Below are 17239 nucleotides of genomic sequence, written 5' to 3' on the forward strand. Positions count from 1 at the left end.
ACCACAGATCCTAAGAGCCCCAAGCTTGGCTTTCAGGTTTAGGGTTTTTAAAAATATTTATGTAAGTCTTACTACATGCCACGCATTTTTCTAAGCACTTTCCACATATTAACTCAAATTTTTTCCATATAATAATCCTATGAGAGGATACTAGTAGTGTTCCCCATTTTCTAGATGAGGCTCAAAGAGTTTAAGTAGCTCACCCAAAGGTACCCAGAACCAGGATTTATGTGTAGGCAGCCTGGCTCCACATCCTGTCTCTTAATCACTGGGCTGTACCACAGAGAAGGTTTAAATCACAAGTGAAAACATTAGAGAAGCTGGAACTTGCATCTCAGCATGCGGAGACATGCCCCTGACAAGGCAGAGAAACCACATGAATGCATCGGCATGGAAAGCATGAAAAATCCTGGCTGGAGACCAGGAGGAATTTTTCCACTGGCTGCTCAGGAGAAGCAGGCCACAGCATAGGTCAGAGGTAGCAGTGGTCACACAGTGTCTCTCCCGCAAGCCTTCCAGACTTGGCTTTTAGAATTGACGGGAAACCACAGCGTGGGCTGGCTTCAACAGTGGAGCCAAGGGAGCTCGCTAAGGTGTCCGTCTGAGCCTTCATCTTCCCATCTTCAAGGACACGATGTTCCTTTTACCTGGAATGTTCTACTTCTCATAGCCTGTGCTCAGTTTCTTAATTCCTTCAGGACTCTGCTGGGAGGTTGTCTTATTGAAGAGCCATTTGACCACCCGTGTAAACAGCACACCCACTGCTGTCGCGCTCTGGCCCCCAGCCTCTCTACGCAGAGCTCAGCACAGTCTGACGTATAGGTGTCCCCCCCACACTGACTGTACCCTCCGTGAGCACAGGACTGTGGGCTCTCGCTCCTGATGTCCACAACAGTACAAGCCCTGTATGATACAGGGTGTCAAATAGTTGCCAAATGAGTGAATTCAGGAGCCCAATGGGATCACTGTTAAACTCTTTACTAGTTTGAACATTCTATAGAAATGCAACTTATTTACATTTCATCTTTCTCTCTTAGCCACTGGCATGGACATCCATTCATGACTGACTGGTATCACCATCAGGAGAAGCAGGGAGAAAAAAAAAAATCTCTAGACTCATCAGATGTCAGGATTGGGGAGGAGTGTATCCCAATCACCCATTTTAAGCTCTGCCTCTTCTCATCCTACAACCCAGGGGCCAGAGGGCTCAAAAGAACCACCAGCCCGAGGAGCACCCTCAGTGAGTGCAGCGCCCCAACTAGTGCTCATCTCTTGTCCCCTGAAAAGATCCTTTCCTGCTCCATCAAACTGCTTTTTCAGGAGCAGACCGATCCACTGACAGAAAACGGGGAAGGCGGGGGACGTGGAGCTCCGATCAGGCCACAGTAGTATTCACAGATTTGCTGCATGAGGAGTATTTGTCTCCAACTTATAGGAGCTCCCACACTGGGATAAAGTGTGTAAGATTTCAGGTGGATACATTTCTTCTTATGAAAAAGGTGGAGTATGCCTCCTTCATCGGCAGAGTTGTGTGTGCAGACAAGGAGCTGGGGACCTGGAGAAAGTCAGGGGGTCCTGGACCAGGAGACTGGTCCAGGTTGGGGCTTCAGCTTTGCCCTGAATTACACTGGCCATCATGCCCATTGCAGGAGGCGACTTTGTGTTTGTATTAATGCATGAGTCTGAGAGTCCCAGGAGACAGAGATGTCAGAGTGCGGTGGATGCTTGGTGCACACCCCAGGCCCTCCCAGGACTGAAGCATCCGGTTCCCCCTCTGGAGGAGGGAACAACAATCAACAGGGCCACCTCATCCACACCACTGTTGCCCCTGTCCTGCTAAGTGTCACTTCCTCAGCCAGGCCCCCAACTGCCCTGTAAGGTTGCCAGAGCACTCTGTACCCACGATTGTTCACAATTCTTACAGACATTAGGTCCGTGCTTATTTCCTTTCCTGCAAGTTCCTCGGGGACAGGACCTGGCCTCTTTCTGCCCACCATCACACTCCACTGGAGATCTGTTATTGAAGTCCCACACTGAGCAGGAGAGTCATTTATTCAGTGAATACTGTGGACCAGGTGCTATGTTAAGCGCTGTAGACTAGATCTGGGCCATCCCCATTTTCACATATCATTCTTTTATTAACGCAGCCCAAGACAATAGTTTTTCTTTAATCAAAAAAAATTATCTCTTGCTCACGTAACATGTCTGTCCAGTCACCTATAGGTTCTCCTCCATGTCATCCTTCCCCCAGGATATTCTGGTTGATGGAGACTAACTGAACTTTGCCAGCTGTTGTGGCAGATGGGTAAAGAGAGCGCAGAGAAACATGCACTGGCTGAGACTGCCCAGAGAGCGTGCATACGATTTTTTTTTTTTTTTTTGTAATGGAAGTACGTTTGACCCATTCTGATTATTCCCCCAACTCCCAAGTGTATAGTGGGCATACTTGGCACTTTGGCAGGATCCCCATGTGACTTTTAATCCGCTAGGTGAGGGCTACTGTGGTTGGAAGGACTCTGGAAATTCCTGGAACTTCATCTCCCTTACCAAGACAGTAAACCAGAAGCAATATGTATCCCTGGGGCGGGTCTTTTCTTTCCTTCTTTTTTTTTTTAAGATTTTATTTTAGAAAAAAAGAGAAGATTTTATTTTAGAGAATGAGCATGAGCGGGAAGGAGGGACAGAGGGAGAGCAGCAGACTCCCCGCTGAGCAGGGAGGCAACTTGGGGCTCAATCCCAGGACCCCGGCATCATAACCTGAGCCAAGAGCAGATGCCCAACCAAGCTACCCAGGTACTCCTCCTGGGAGGACTTTGGATTTACACCATCAAAGAATTAAAAGACACAGCAGCGGTATTACCAATCACAGTCCCATTTAATTCACCTGTATGGCCTATGCAGATCTGTGGGAATGATGGCTGACTACTATAAGCCTAATCAAATGCTGTCCAATTGCAGTTGCTGCCACAGACAGGGTGCCACATTATCTACTGCCTTGATATTCCGGAATTCATCACCCTGGTCCACTATATTGATGGCATTTTGCTGGCTGGATCTGATAAGCAAGTAGTAGTAAATCCTACAGAAGCTTTAATAAGACACGTGAACCAAAGCATGAGAAATAAATGCCCCAAACCTCAAGCCTCCACAACTCAATGAAGTTTCTGGGGGCTCAGTAGTCTGAAGCCTGTTCAAGATATCTTCAAGGTAAAGCATAAATTGCTGCAAGTTATACCACCTACTCTATAGAAAGAGGTACAATTCCTGACAGGGCTTGTTGGGTTTTGGAGGTAGCATACACCACAGTTGAGTGTGTTAATCTGACCATCTCCAGAGGCAGCATATGGCTTCCAGTTGCATAAGGACCTAAGTTCAGGTTGTCATACATGCTATACTATCACTCAAATCTTATAATCCAGAAGATCCAATGATACTCAAAGTGTCCATGGCAAATAAGGATGCTTTACGGAGACTCTAGCAAGAGCCAATAGGAGAAAAATGACACAGATCTCCAGGATTTCAGGGCGACTCCAATCTATGTCCTCCTCCTCAGATATGTATTCTCCTTTCTAGAAATAGCTCCTGCTTATTTCTTGGACTCAGCAGATTGAACATGTAATCATAAGACATGAGTTGGCCAGGCAGCCCGAGCATCCCGTAACAAAACAAGTGGTCTGACCCACTTGGCGTTAAGGTTGGGCCTGTCCAGTGGCCATCTATCATGTTTGGGAATGGCATGTGAAAGAGTGAGTATAGGCATGTCCAGAAGGTAAATTGCATGAACAGGTGCCTCAGACTTGCAACAGACACCTACTACATGGCATCAAGTGTTTTTTTGTGGCCAGATGACTGAGGACACTTACAGTGATGAAGGAAAATCCTGAGTAGAACTCTGAGCTGTGCATCTGGGTACCCACTTTGTCTGGAGTAAGAAAGGGCCAAAAGTAGTGACCTACACTGATTTGTGGTAAGTTGCTAGCAGCTTGGCTAGATGGTCAAATACCTGAACAGGATTGACTGATTGATTTAAAGATATTATCTATTTATTCACGAGAGACATAAAGAGAGAAGCAGAGACATAAGCAGAGGGAGAAGCAGGCTCCTCACGAGGATCCTGATGTGGGACTCAATCCTGGGACTCTGGGATCATGCCCTGAGCCAAAGACAGATGCTCAACTGCTGAGCCACCCAGGCATCCCACCTGAACAGGATTTAAAGAATTAGTGACAAGGTCTGGTTGGGGACAGACCTCTCAAAATGGGCACAGACTACAAAGATATCTGTACCCATGTGAGCCCACCAGAGACTCCCTATAGGTGATGCTCTTAATGATCAGAAGACAAAATGGCATGCTGTCTGGATGTAGTCAGCTTCCTTCCCCAGCCACCATGCTTGCCTGGTGGACCCATGAACCGAAGAGCCATGAAGACGGGTGGGAGCTAAAATAGGCTCAACGTCTTAGACCTGCCCTGCCCGAGACTCACTAAGCTAACTACAGCTGAGTGCCTAAGCAGCTAACAATGAACACTAACACAGAGGCCCTAGGATGGCATTTCTTAAGAGGACCAGCTAGCCCCACCCGGTGGCAGATTGACTTCACTGGGCCTCTTGCATCATGGAGGGGGCAGAGATTTGTCTTCACTGGAATAAACTCATATTCTGATGACAGACACGCCAGCCCTGTCAGCAGCACCAATCACTGTCACATTCCACAAATTGCTTCTGATCACAGAACCCAAATCACAGCAAAGGGCATTCGTGAGCAACAGGCTTGTATCCATGGAACTAACTGTTCTCAGCTCCTGGAAGCAGCTGGGCATACTGAGGACTCAGCTATGGTGAAAGAATGGGGTTCTACCTTTCAGGGTAATTTTTTATGTCTTTAGCCAGAGCCCATTATCTTGTGCAGACTCCCTCCTTTACAGCCAGAATATATGGGTCTGAGGATCAAGGTGTGGGAGTGGAGTTGGCACTTCCCAGTACCTTTTTTTTTTTAATTCACGAGAGAGAGAATGAGAGAGAGAGCGGGGGGGGGGGGGGGGGGGGGGGGGGGCGGCGGCGGCGCACAGACACAAGTAGAGGGAGAAGCAGGCTCCATGCAGGGAGCCTGACATGGGACTCGATCCTGGGTCTTCAGATCAGGCCCTGGGTCAAAAGCAGGAACTAAAGCGCTGAGCCACCCGGGCTGCCCGGCACTTCCCAGTATTACACTAATAATCCAATCAAAGCATCTTTTTTATTCCAGGCCTGGAAAATTTGGTCTTTGTTGGCTTAGTAGTCTTAGACCCTAAGGGGAATATTTTCCACTGAGCGACACAACACTGGTTCTGAGTAATATGAAGAGCATGCTACTCTGTGGGGACAGAGGACTACACCTGGGACTCGGGGGATTCTCTGGTATCTCTTGGTGTTTCCATGTAAGGGAAGTAAAGGCAATTGCAGCAAAGGTTCCTTAAAAAAAGGGTATTTCAGCAATAAGGGTTTGGGTCAACCTGGTAAAAAATCAGTTAAGGGAGTTTTTGAGGACAAGGGAAGTGTGGAGGGAGTAGGGATTGGGGGGAGGGGGATGTCACAAATGTCAACTACAATCCTGTGACCAATTACAGAATCAAGGGCAGCCATAACCGTGCACATTTTCTCCTTATATTTTCATGCACTTTTCTCATTTGGGGCACTTACTCCAAATGCATGTTGTTATACCACATCCTAGGCCTGGTCACTAAATGCGGGCAAGGATTCCTGCATTTAAGAAGCTCCTCGGGATACCTGAGTAGCTCCGTGGTTTGGCACCTGCCTTCAGCCCGGGAGCATGATCCTGGAGTCCCGGGATTGAGTCCCACATCCGGCTCCCCACAGGGAGCCTGCTTCTCCCTCTGCCTGTGTCTCTGCCTCTCTCCCTGTGTCTCTCACGAATAAATAAATCCTTAAAAAATAAAAAAATAAAGAAGCTCCTCTGTTGACTATTCCAGTGACTAACTCTGAGAGGGCATGGTTGTCCTGAATCCCGGATATGTCACCATGCTGCCCACCAAGAGGAAGAAAGGAGGGTCAGAGAAGCAGTGAGCCAATCAGAGAAAATGAGAACATGTGGGGTGCATGGACATCCCCCAACCCCCCTCCCCACCCCCCAGGCAGTCACTGGACTCGCCCAAACCAAGTAGGAGCTCTGGTCGCTGACCTCGGCAGGGTTCCTGTCACCTCAGCTCAGCCCTGGCATCCGCACACAGGAGCCTCTCATCCACAGCACCCTCTCATCCACAGCACCCTCTCTGGCTGCTGTCATTAGGAAGAGGAGAGTCGGCTAGTTTTCAGAAGAAAATGTTGCTTTATTATGACATAGGAAAGACTACAAGCCATTAAGGGAGAAGAGTCGACAGTTCCTCAAAATGACAGGTAAAAGGGAGGTGTAAACATCTTGGTAATAAAATCCACAGCACAATCATTGGAATCTTTTTCTTACAATTTTTGTTTTTAAGGTTATAGTAAACAAAACAGTCACTTGAATTGTCAAAAGAACGGCCATTTTACCCAAGGAAAGCGTACACACCAAGCCAAAGGACAACAGCACGGGGCTATGTGTTGTGGGGGTGGGGGCGCTGCCGCAGGAAGGAGGCCTGGGCGATCCTGCGCCCTGGAGAGGAGGCCCAGCTGCTCGGGCTGCCCACCCCCGGCCCTAGCCCGCCCCCACTCTCCCAGCACAGACACTGCTCAGAACTCACTTCAGACCTCAGAAGAGGAAAAAAAGCCCAGTTTCACTGTGAAGCACTGAAGTGATGGCCAAGATCTCAGAAATACAGCTTATTTTAAAACCACTGGAGGGAGTGCAGGAGAGGCTCACCCAATGATCCCTTAGTGTCAGATGCACTTGGTAATGACACACATACACAGGGGTGGTTAACTAGGAAACAAGGAAGCCATTTTCCTGAATCGAATAGCTGGCTTGAGAGCAAGAGAAAAACTCCAGGCCCATCAGAGTATTTTGTTGGTAACAAGGTAAATCCCAGCACACACGGCGGTGGCAGGATGTCTGCTGGCAGCACTGCCCAGGGTGCCTGCCGTCATGGGAGCTTCCCAGTGGCACACAGACAGGTGACTAGTTGGAACCCTAGTGCCAACAGGGAATAATGAGAATGAATCTGGATATTATAAACATTTACTAAAGTCCTGTCTACAAAAGAGAAACGTGGCCTCACTGTCCTCAGACTTCATGCTCTCGGAACAGCTGCACTCTCCTGAACATAAGCAGAAACAGATGTGGGAAGCAGGGCCGGCTGACCACAGGGAACCTATCAGAAAACCCAGGACAATCCAGTAAAGCCAGGTCACAAGGCAGCATAGTTCATGGCTCAGAACTCTGCAGGCCAGCTTTAGTCAGCTCCTCCTTTTGCTTCTTAAGAAAAGGCAATGGCTCTCCCAAAAAGAAATCTCCAAGTCTCTCTCAAACACACACACATGGCTCAGGCATGTGGGGTTTGAAAACCAGCACCCACCCATATTTCTGATGATGACAATCTTAAAATGCATATTCCTAAAATGCAGAAACACAGTGAGCCTGAACTGAGCAAGTACTTTAAAAGCTGCATCACTAAGGACTTTGTCATATATGATGCTGCTGCAGCTATGGATCATTGTTTCATGTATTCTAGCGTTTTCCACATTGAGTAATAACTACCCAGCTGCTGCTGCTCCTACCCACCTCCTAACCTGACTAGCTAGTGAGCCAGATTTGGAGCACTATTTTTGTATGGCCTACCAGCTAAGAATAGTTAGCACATTTTTAAATAAGGGGAAAAAAATCCATGATATGTGAAAATTATCAAATTTCAGTATCCACAAAAGGTTTTATTAGAACACACCCATGCTCATCTGTTTATGTATTAACTACGACAGAGACCACATGGCCCAGAAAGCCTCAAATATTTACTCTCCAGCTCTTTACAAAAAAAAAAAAAAAAAAAAAATCTGTGGTGAACCTGAAACAGAGGGGCTCCCAGGGCAAGCAGTGCGTGTTCTAAGAACTACAATAAAGCGGTTTCTCCTCCCTTACATCTCTGGGTTAAGTTCTCAGAAATGGACAATCTACGTGTGGGTGTGACCAGACAGATGCATGCAAGATATCTTACAAGGAACACTGCAAACTGTTCCATCTCCCCAGGCAGCTCCTCCCTCTTCTGACCGGCTCATCACAAAGCCATCTCCCCACTATGGTTTAACCGACATCAAAGGTAAAGCAGAGGCAACAGCACTGGCACGCAGGCTCCGCTGTAAGCCACCCCGGCTTCCCTCCCACACATGAGCCGCCATGCAACGACAGGGACAGTGAGTGGGACAGGTGGCCAGGAAGAAAATAGGAGGAAGGGGACAATGAAGCCACTGGACCCTTCATTTACTCCAAAGATTCCTAGGAGATACCTGTTAGCCTCAGCCTGACTCTTGTCCGCTGCACCTGTCTTAACCAGGCAACCGATGCTTCGAAAGGGAAGGGGAGAAGGAAGGGGAGCAACAAAACCACCACCGATCAAAAAGCAAGATTCACTCTCGAGAATAAAGGAAAACAATCTAATAAATTTCAGTATAAATTCAATAATTAATTCACGTTACTACCATTACGTTTGTGAAAATCACCATTGTGGAAAAAGAGAGAAAAGGGGAGACAGATCAGAAAATGTCTATTTCTAAAAAAAAAAAAAAAAAAAAAAAACAAGAGAGAACACCTGGGCTGACGCTTCCACATGCAGTTTGATGCTAAGTGATTTGTGGAACAGACGTGCTTGGAAACCCGTTAGTGTCTTCTGTTCCACAGGCTCGGGGACAAGGCGGAGGCTAAGAGCTCCACGCTGTATGTATTTAATACTAAACTCACAGAGAAAGATGCTTTGCGGAGTCTTCTGTCCTTACATGATGTCTGTGGCTCCTGTACTTCGCTGCTTTAATGGACCCATGACTTTCAACCAGGCTGGCGCCTTGTTAAACTGCACCACCGAGTGTAAGCACCGGGACCAGTCCCGCTCCCCCCTCCCCCCACCCCCACTCCCCGCCATGTGGTCTCGAGGGGCACCGGAGCAGAGCCAGTGACACATCAAAGGTGCCCAGTCCCGCACACAGCGCGCCTGCCATTTGGCTGCTTCTGTCATGCGGGTCCTGGAGCCTGGTTCCAAGCACAGTGCTTGTCCATGCAGACGGCACGAGCCCGGGCACCAACTGTGGCTGTGGCAGGGCCCAGACTGCAGAGGAATCCGATGTTCTCCGGGGCACTTCTGTGTGGGTGGCGGCTTCATGACGGGGAGGATGGGGATCATTCTGTGAGGCTAGCCAACTCATCGCCTTCATTGTTTTCAAACCAACTGCAGATAAGGCTACTCATACTCCAGGAACTGTTTGTGGTAGAACAGCAGGTATCTGAGGAGGTGAAGACAGGAAGCATGCTTATAGTCTAACCCATGGAGGCTGAAGCAAAACAAACCCTCCTCCTGCAGGAACACTCATGTGGTGGGCTCAAAACATGCTGGTGGTCTGTTTGCTGGGCTGGGTTTGGGTCCTTGGTCCCCACGGAGGAGGGACCTTGGCTCAGCAGTGAGCCCACAGTGAATGCCCGTCCTCTCACTTGTGCACCAGGAAGTCACAAGCCCCATCAGCCCTGCTTCCCACACACCCCCAGACTCTGCTTCTCTGCTCTTCCATAGCTACTGCCCTTGTGGTGGAGACTACTCTGGAGGAAACTCTTGCAGCAGCTTCTAGTTCAAAATCCACCCCTTTGGGCAGCCTCCTCACTGGCCACAAAGCCGTCCTCTCAAACACAAATCCTTCTACACAGACTTTCTCAAAGGGCGCTCCACTGCTTGGGGTAAACATAAAGTGCAGACGCCTCCAGAATGCTCACGGCAGCTCATCTCAGCCTGTCCGTGGACCCCGGGGCTCTATGGACAGTCTCGAGATGAACAGGGACTTAAAGTAAAAGGTGGATGACAATGGGCCAGGGAGGGATGAAATGGGCAAAGAGGAAAGGAGTTCCCTAAGGACCCACATGGCTGCTCATGCCATGGTGAACATAAATGACCACCACCACATTATCTGTGTTAAGTGATCGACAGTGACCTCGCCCATCCAGTGACCAATCAAGGCTGACTTCCTGTCAAGCCTTGTTCCTTCAGAGCCTCAAGGCAAACACCCCAGAATGGATGTGCACCAAGGTAGTTAGCTGCCAGCCTGAACATACCCCTCACTGTCCAGCACGTCCTCAATGCTGGCCTTGGTGATGATGGCATCATCACATTTGAACCACTGGTCCTTGTGCTGCCGAATGAAGCTGGTGTAGTGGCCACTCTCCAGGGTCCCCTGGTGGTTAACTACGGCAAACAAGGAGTACCTGGATTGGGAGCACGGGTGGGGGAGAGATGGAGCAGTCAACTCAGTTTTATTACCACCAGAAACAGCTGGAAGCCTGCAAAGTGAATAGCCCACTGACCCCATATGGGAACACCCCAGGAATGAGGGCTGCTGTACAGAGAGCATGAATGCCTGCCTGGTCCGTTCAGCTCTCCAGCTGCTTTGCCAGAAACCACACTTTGTGGAAGTGCAGACAGCTTCAGTACTGGGAATGCTATAAGCAGGCTGTCCTTTGTTCTATCAACCCATGGTAAGCAGGGTAGTAAAGAAGAGAACAGAGGTCTTCCTGCAATGGGAGCTTTATGGTACAGGTGTGAAAAGTCCTTTCCCAACAGGGCTTGAGCATTCTCAACAAGGCTGGATAGCAGCAAGACAGGCAGCAGGCCAGTGGCCAAAAGAAACCAGGGCTCTGCCATCATGGAGCCCTCCCTGCCAAGCCTTCCAGTGGTCCCCGGCTCCCCACTCACCCTCGAGAGGCCCATGGCAAACCCACAAGGCAACCACTTACTTATTGTCATTGTTAAGACTATCCGTTGGCTGCTGGTACTGTCCATTCATCCTGCTCTCTTTGCTGTAACAAACAACAGCAGCTACTCAGCAGTACTTAAAATAATCAACCGAGCAGACGCATGGCTCCAATAATGATGGTACTACTACCACTGGGGCCTCCCAGAGCAGGTGCAAGACCAGGTGCGTTTCAGACAAGCTTTCTAGTTCTTCCAGCAACCCTGCTTTCTAGGGGGAGACTATCCCTGTGTGAAGGTGAGGAAGCGAGGCCAAGGCCAGCCCACACAGACCTAACCATACCTTACTGCTTCAAGGCAAGTCTGTAGTGATCAGTTATAGGAGCCCCAGGAGACTAATGCACGTTGAACGTATGAGCAAGTGTCGCAGTTATTAGGAGGATTTATTTTAAGTAGTCCAGGATTATCAAGATTTAAAAATGAGGGAAACTGAATCTATAACTGCAAAATCCACTGTTGCTTAGCTGTATCCAAAGTCCATGACATCAACAGCCATGTTGCTTTGTGTGATCCCACCCGATCACTTGCCAAGTCTGACAGAGGATTTGCTAGAGAAAACTCAAAGCTGAAGCAGCAGGGCTGAGGGAACTCAACTGTGTCCTGATTTAAGATCAGGATAACAATTCAGTTTTAGCAGGTATGCTTCTATCAATGTCAACCCAGGACCCCATGGAGCCATGCCCTTCCCGATCACACATATAGTGTGCCAAACCCTTTCATACCTGGATGCCATGAAGGGAGTCATGTCCAGTTCCAGGGGGAATGACACGTATGTGGTGATCTTCCGCCTCAGCTTGGCCGAGTGTTCAAATCGCTAGAGAAAATGGGTAGAGGGGAGAGAAGGAAGAGGATGAGGCTACAGGGATTTCCTCCAACAGTGCGTCTCTGGGCACTCCCAAAAGTGGGCTTTGTCATTTTCTTTCTCAACTGCCATTCAGAGCGTTGAGACTCAGTAACACATATTAATCCATACAAATCTCATTTTTGGGGTCCAAAAACAGTCTTGAAACAATGGGATTGTTCAAGGCGACTGACGCCAAGTGTGCAGGAAAATAATCTTACATCAAACCCAGCAAAGTGTAAGGTGGTAGAAAATAGAACAGGTATCCATAAGCTCTGGAAGCAAAAATGGACACATTCCTCTCACCAAAGACATTCCTTTGACTAGACTGGGGCTACTGAATCCAGCTAGCAAGCCAGGAATGGTTTGGGTTTTTTGTTGAAAGGGTCATAAAATAAAACAAAGACCATAAAAACAAAGATCCTATGTGGCCACGAAGCCTAAAATATTTACTATCTGATCCTATACAGAAAAGGCTGACCAGTCTCTGGACTGGATCATAATACTCTGTGTTTGTTTGCTTTTAAGTAAAAGAAACCCAGAAAACTTTGGTGTTGGGTGTGGTGGTGGTGGGGAATCTGGGGAGGAAGAGGAGTAAAATCTTAACCCCCCATCCCCAATAGAGTAACTCACACCCTACTTTCATTATGAAGTGATTACTCTGGTTCACCACAAACCTCTCTGGGCAAAAGAGAACAGGGGAAGAGTTACAGCTTCTGTTCTTCACTGTTCCTTACTGAGTCACTAGAGTTACAAAATGTACCTCTATACACCAAATCTACAGACTCTAAATTGTACTGGGGCTTAAAAATTGAGTTGGCCACTGGAGTCTGCTTTCTAGAAAACTTACTTTGAGATGAAAACAGGCTACAATGGGCAATTTCTTCATGGTGAGCTGCTTGGTGGACTCCTGGTAGCTATGGCAGCCACTACACTTGATCTTGGCACTGCTTCCTAAGTGCTCTGGTCTGGTAAACCTGCAAGGCATTTTAAAAACATATTTTTAGGGAAAAAAAGATGAGAGAGGAGAAAAAAGAAAATTAGTTTATCATTTTCAATGGGTTAATTTCTCTACTAAAAACATGAATACAGTTAGGAGTATTTAAAATTTCACAATGAAAACAACAAACTATTTCTTCTTTCGTATCCCCTTATCACTTTAAAAGCTATCTTAAATTTTTTTAAATTAGGGCAGCCCAGGTGGCTCAGTGGTTTAGCGCAGCCTTCAGCTCAGGGCTGATCCTGGAGACCCAGGATTGAGTCCCATGATGGGCTCCCTGCGTGGAGCCTGCTTCTCCCTCTGCCTGTGTCTCTGCCTCTCTCTCTCGGTCTCTCATTAATAAATAAATAAATAAAGTCTTAAAATTTTTTTAAATTAAACGTCCGGTGAAATAGTAGTAATAACTTTCGAACTACTTTAAGACCCACCAATTCAAATTTTCAGAAAAATGAGAACTCACGTTCTTGAAAAAAACTGTGTAAACAAATGTTTTTGGCAGATTTTTTAAGAACCAAAAATCTCGGAAGCAAGACGTCCTTCAGTGTGTGAATGGTTAAAGAAAGTAGTACGTGATGCCATGGAATACTAGTCAGGAACGAACAGGAACAAGCTATGGGTACACACAACCTGGATGAATCTCCCCAGAATGTTGGGGGACTGGGGGAGGAGACCCAAAATGTTACATGTTCTATGATTCCATTTACATAACATTCCCAGAATGTTGAATTTGGAAATGGAGCACAGACTCATGGCTGCCAGGGGTTAAGAGGCAGTAGTGGTAGGAGGGACCCGCAGGGATGGAAATGCCTGCTTCAATGTCAACATCCTGATTGTGATATTGTACTGTAATTTTACAAGCTGTTAGCACTGGGGGAGACTCAATAGAGAATACTCAGTTATTTTTTATTTATTTATTTTTTAATTAAAGATTTTATTTATTTATTCATGAGAGATACACACACAGAGATAGACAAGGGCAGAGACACAGGCAGAGGGAGAAGCATGCTCCATGCAGGGAGCCCGACGTGGGACTCAATCCTGGGTCTCCAGGATCACACCAGGCCAAAGGTGGTGCTAAACCACTGGGCCACCAGGGCTGCCCCTAGTTATTTTTTATAAATGCACGTGAATCTGTATCTTAAAATAGAAGTTAAATTTTAAAAATGGGGAAATGATCATTTTCTAATGATGAAAATAGATCACACCATAGATAGTAAGTTGGCAAGCATTTCTGACACAGGTGGTGGATACTAAAAAGAAAAATCCATAAAACAGATGTTTCCGTATGGTGTTTTGTTTTTTTTTAATTTTATAAAGTATGCTTCTTTCCTTTTTTTTTAAAGATTCTATTTATTTATTCATGGGAGACACACACACACACACACACACACACACACACACACACACACACAGGCAGAGACATAGGCAGAGGGAGAAGCAGGCTCTATGCAGGGAGCCTGACATGGGACTTGATCCCAGGTCTCCAGGATCACACCTTGGGCTGAAGGCGGCGCTAAATCGCTGAGCCACCCAGGGTGCCCCCAATATGGCAAAATTTTCTAAATGTAAAGCTGAAAAACAAATAAAATTCACCTTTTCACCACTGGTCTGGAAATCTTTGTTTACCCTTCAGAACTCTGTCATCTCACTAGGGCAAGACGATGCCCCCTTCTGACCACTGCCTGCCCTGGAGGTGCCCCGGGAGTGGGAAGCCAACGAGACAGCAGGTAGATCTTATAAAGGAGGAACACAATAAAAAATAAAAAAATAAAGGAGAAACACCAGAAAACAAGGCATCTGAACTGTGGAAGGAGCCTTGGTGTCCATCAACAGATGAATGGATAAAGGAGATGTGGTCTATGTGTACACTGGAATATTTCTCAGTCATTAGACATGACAAATAACCACCATTTGTTTCAATGTGGATGGAACTGGAGCGTATTATGCTGAGAAGTATGTCAATTAGAGAAGGACAAACATTATATGGTCCCATTCATTTGGGGAATATAAAAAATAGTGAAAAGGAATAAAGGGGAAAGGAGAGAAAATGAGTGGGAAATATCAGAGAGGGTGACAGATCATGAGAGACTCCTAACTCTGGGAAAGGAACAAGGGGTAGTGGAAAGGGATGTGAGCGGGAGGATGGGGTGACTGGGTGACGGGCACTGACTTGGGCACTTGATGGGATATGCACTGGGTGTTATGCTGTCTGTTGGCAAATTGAACTCCAATAAAAAAAAATACAAAAAAAAAGAACAGAAAAGAACAGAAAAGAAAAGAACAGAAAAGAACAGAAAAGAAAAGAAAAGAAAAGAAAAGAAAAGAAAAGAAAAGAAAAGAAAAGAAAAAAGAAAAAAAAACAAGGCATCTGAGTGGGTTTGCTGCAACCTACAAGAACGAGCCCATAAATGCAATCTGCAACCTGCAGAGCATGGGTAATTCTGTGGAAAGTGATGTTGTCTTTTCAACATAGAAATGATAAGGAAACCAAAGGGAGACTGAAGCCTACGGATTTGCGAGGGGCTTGTGAAACCAAACAACGAAGTGTAGTGTGTAGGCCTCGTTTGGATCCTGAGTTGAATGGACTGTACAGAATAGTTTTTTATAAAGCCAACCAGGGCAGTTTGAACACTGGGTATCTGACTGGAAGAGAGAAGGTGCCCAGGTTTATAGTGAAGACTTTGGATACACGTGACTAGCCATGACACTAGCCCATAATCCAATTTTCCAACTAAAACCAATTTGGCACCACCCCAACCAAACCACTCAGGAACACACTGGGCCACGACCACTTCCCTGACAGCTACATGGACTTCCCCATTCAGCACAGGGTGACAGCAGGGCCTAGTATTCAGGCCAGTGTCACTACCAGGCAGAAATAGCACCCTGCACTGAGGACAAACACTGACTCTTAGAACTGAAGTCCAAGGCTGGCCCACAGCTAAAACTGGGCTGAAGACTCTGCCCATTCAGCAAGCATTCAGAAAACAGTTGATGGATGGTGGAAAGCAAAGTGCCCGAGGCAACAAACCTACCCAGCCTGGTGGCAAACAACACTTCCTTAAAGGAGCCCTCAAGTGCCTTCCCCAGTGAAGGAAGGAAGCGCCTCTGAGGCTCCTGCTACCAGAACTCACTTCCGTGATAGGTCCGAGTTTCCTGACACGCCGCCTTCGTGGCTTGTGAAGTCACACTAGAGGTGTAAACATTTTACTCACCCTCGCATTTGGATAAACATGCTTCAGCCAGTTATAACCACTTTGCCAACTAGTACCAATTAACCAACTTATCAATAAACAACACACTGCTTCTCATGAGGATGTACATTTTTTTAAACATATGCCAGTGCCGTAGAAAATGCTGAGTCCAAAGTCCTCTTTTGATGTTTTCTCATTTATTTTTCTGGAAGTTCCTGATACTTTGTCATTTTTCTTTCCATGTGCAGTGCCCCTAAACTGAAATACACTTATCCCCATATCCTTGTTATCTCTGCCAAATTATGCTAACCTTCTGGCACCAAGTATGTCAACCAAACCTGCTTCAACACGAAGAAAACGTCCCACAATGTCAGACATGAATAGGGTCCTAGCTTCAAATTCACATAACCCTGAGTAAAGAATGGACAACAGGGCTCAACTCACGTATCTTCTCCATTATCTATCTGTGCTACCCCTCCACCAAAACTAGGTGGAAGACGGGGTCCATTTTCCTTCGTGAATTTTATCACGAAAGCCAGGTATCTGCTTTTCCCACCCACCAGCAATTTGGCCACACGACCTACGCTTGACCAACTGAATAGTCCTAATTTGGAATCTATCTGGAAAAATCGTTCCAAAGAAGCAACGGTAGGAAGAATGTGTCCTGCTGGGTGCAGCACCTCAACTGCACTTGAGAGCATCCAGGCCAGTAGCAGGCTGTATGTTTCTGGATACTGGTCCCCAAGCCATCTCAGGGTGACCACCTGTTCACTGAGCTGCATCCTCTCTAGCCTTCCTGTGGATGCTGTGAGCTACCCAGTATCTCTGCTTCAGTCCACGAGAGTCCATTTCTGCCACTTGCAGTTGCCAGCACTCTGACCTGGTATACACAGGTAGTCACAGGTGTGTCGGGCAGAAGACCATCACCACACAAGGTGCTACGGGGGGACACGAACGTTGTAGGAGACATTCTCCTCCCCTGAACAGGCTGCATTTCAATCCTGACTGAGGAAGTATAGCACAGACAGTAAAAGAGCTGAGACAGCAACACAGTGAAGGAGCCAAGGGCTCCAACCACAGCCACCTGCAGGCTGTCATATCTTGTCTCATTTTCTATATTGGACATTTGAAGAAAATCCTTCAGGTGGCCCTGAATTTCTTAGGACTTTCCTCTGACCAATCCTACCCTGAGGAGCCTCAAGGCAAGGAGAGACAGGTGCCTGCAAAGAAAGACCAGTCTTGGGACACCTGGGTGGCTCAACGGTTGAGCATCTGCATTCAGCTCAGGGCGTGA

The 17239-nt window shown here is 47.1% G+C and overlaps 1 protein-coding gene across 1 annotated transcript in view; it reads right to left on the reverse strand.

The window, feature by feature from the left end:
- Positions 1-6305: 6305 nt before the first annotated feature.
- USP22 (ubiquitin specific peptidase 22) overlaps positions 6306-17239 on the reverse strand; it is a 46070-nt gene continuing 35136 nt past the window's right edge. The window contains exons 9-13 of the mRNA XM_026005653.2: positions 12602-12728; positions 11633-11724; positions 10895-10957; positions 10217-10366; positions 6306-9399 (exon numbers count right to left, since the gene is read on the reverse strand). Of these exons, the coding sequence (XP_025861438.1) occupies positions 9357-9399; positions 10217-10366; positions 10895-10957; positions 11633-11724; positions 12602-12728 (475 nt within the window). The 3' untranslated portion in view covers positions 6306-9356. The remainder of the gene's footprint in view (positions 9400-10216; positions 10367-10894; positions 10958-11632; positions 11725-12601; positions 12729-17239) is intronic.

The sequence above is a fragment of the Vulpes vulpes genome, chromosome 12 (genome assembly GCF_048418805.1).
Source record: "Vulpes vulpes isolate BD-2025 chromosome 12, VulVul3, whole genome shotgun sequence".
NCBI classification, from domain to species: domain Eukaryota; kingdom Metazoa; phylum Chordata; class Mammalia; order Carnivora; family Canidae; genus Vulpes; species Vulpes vulpes.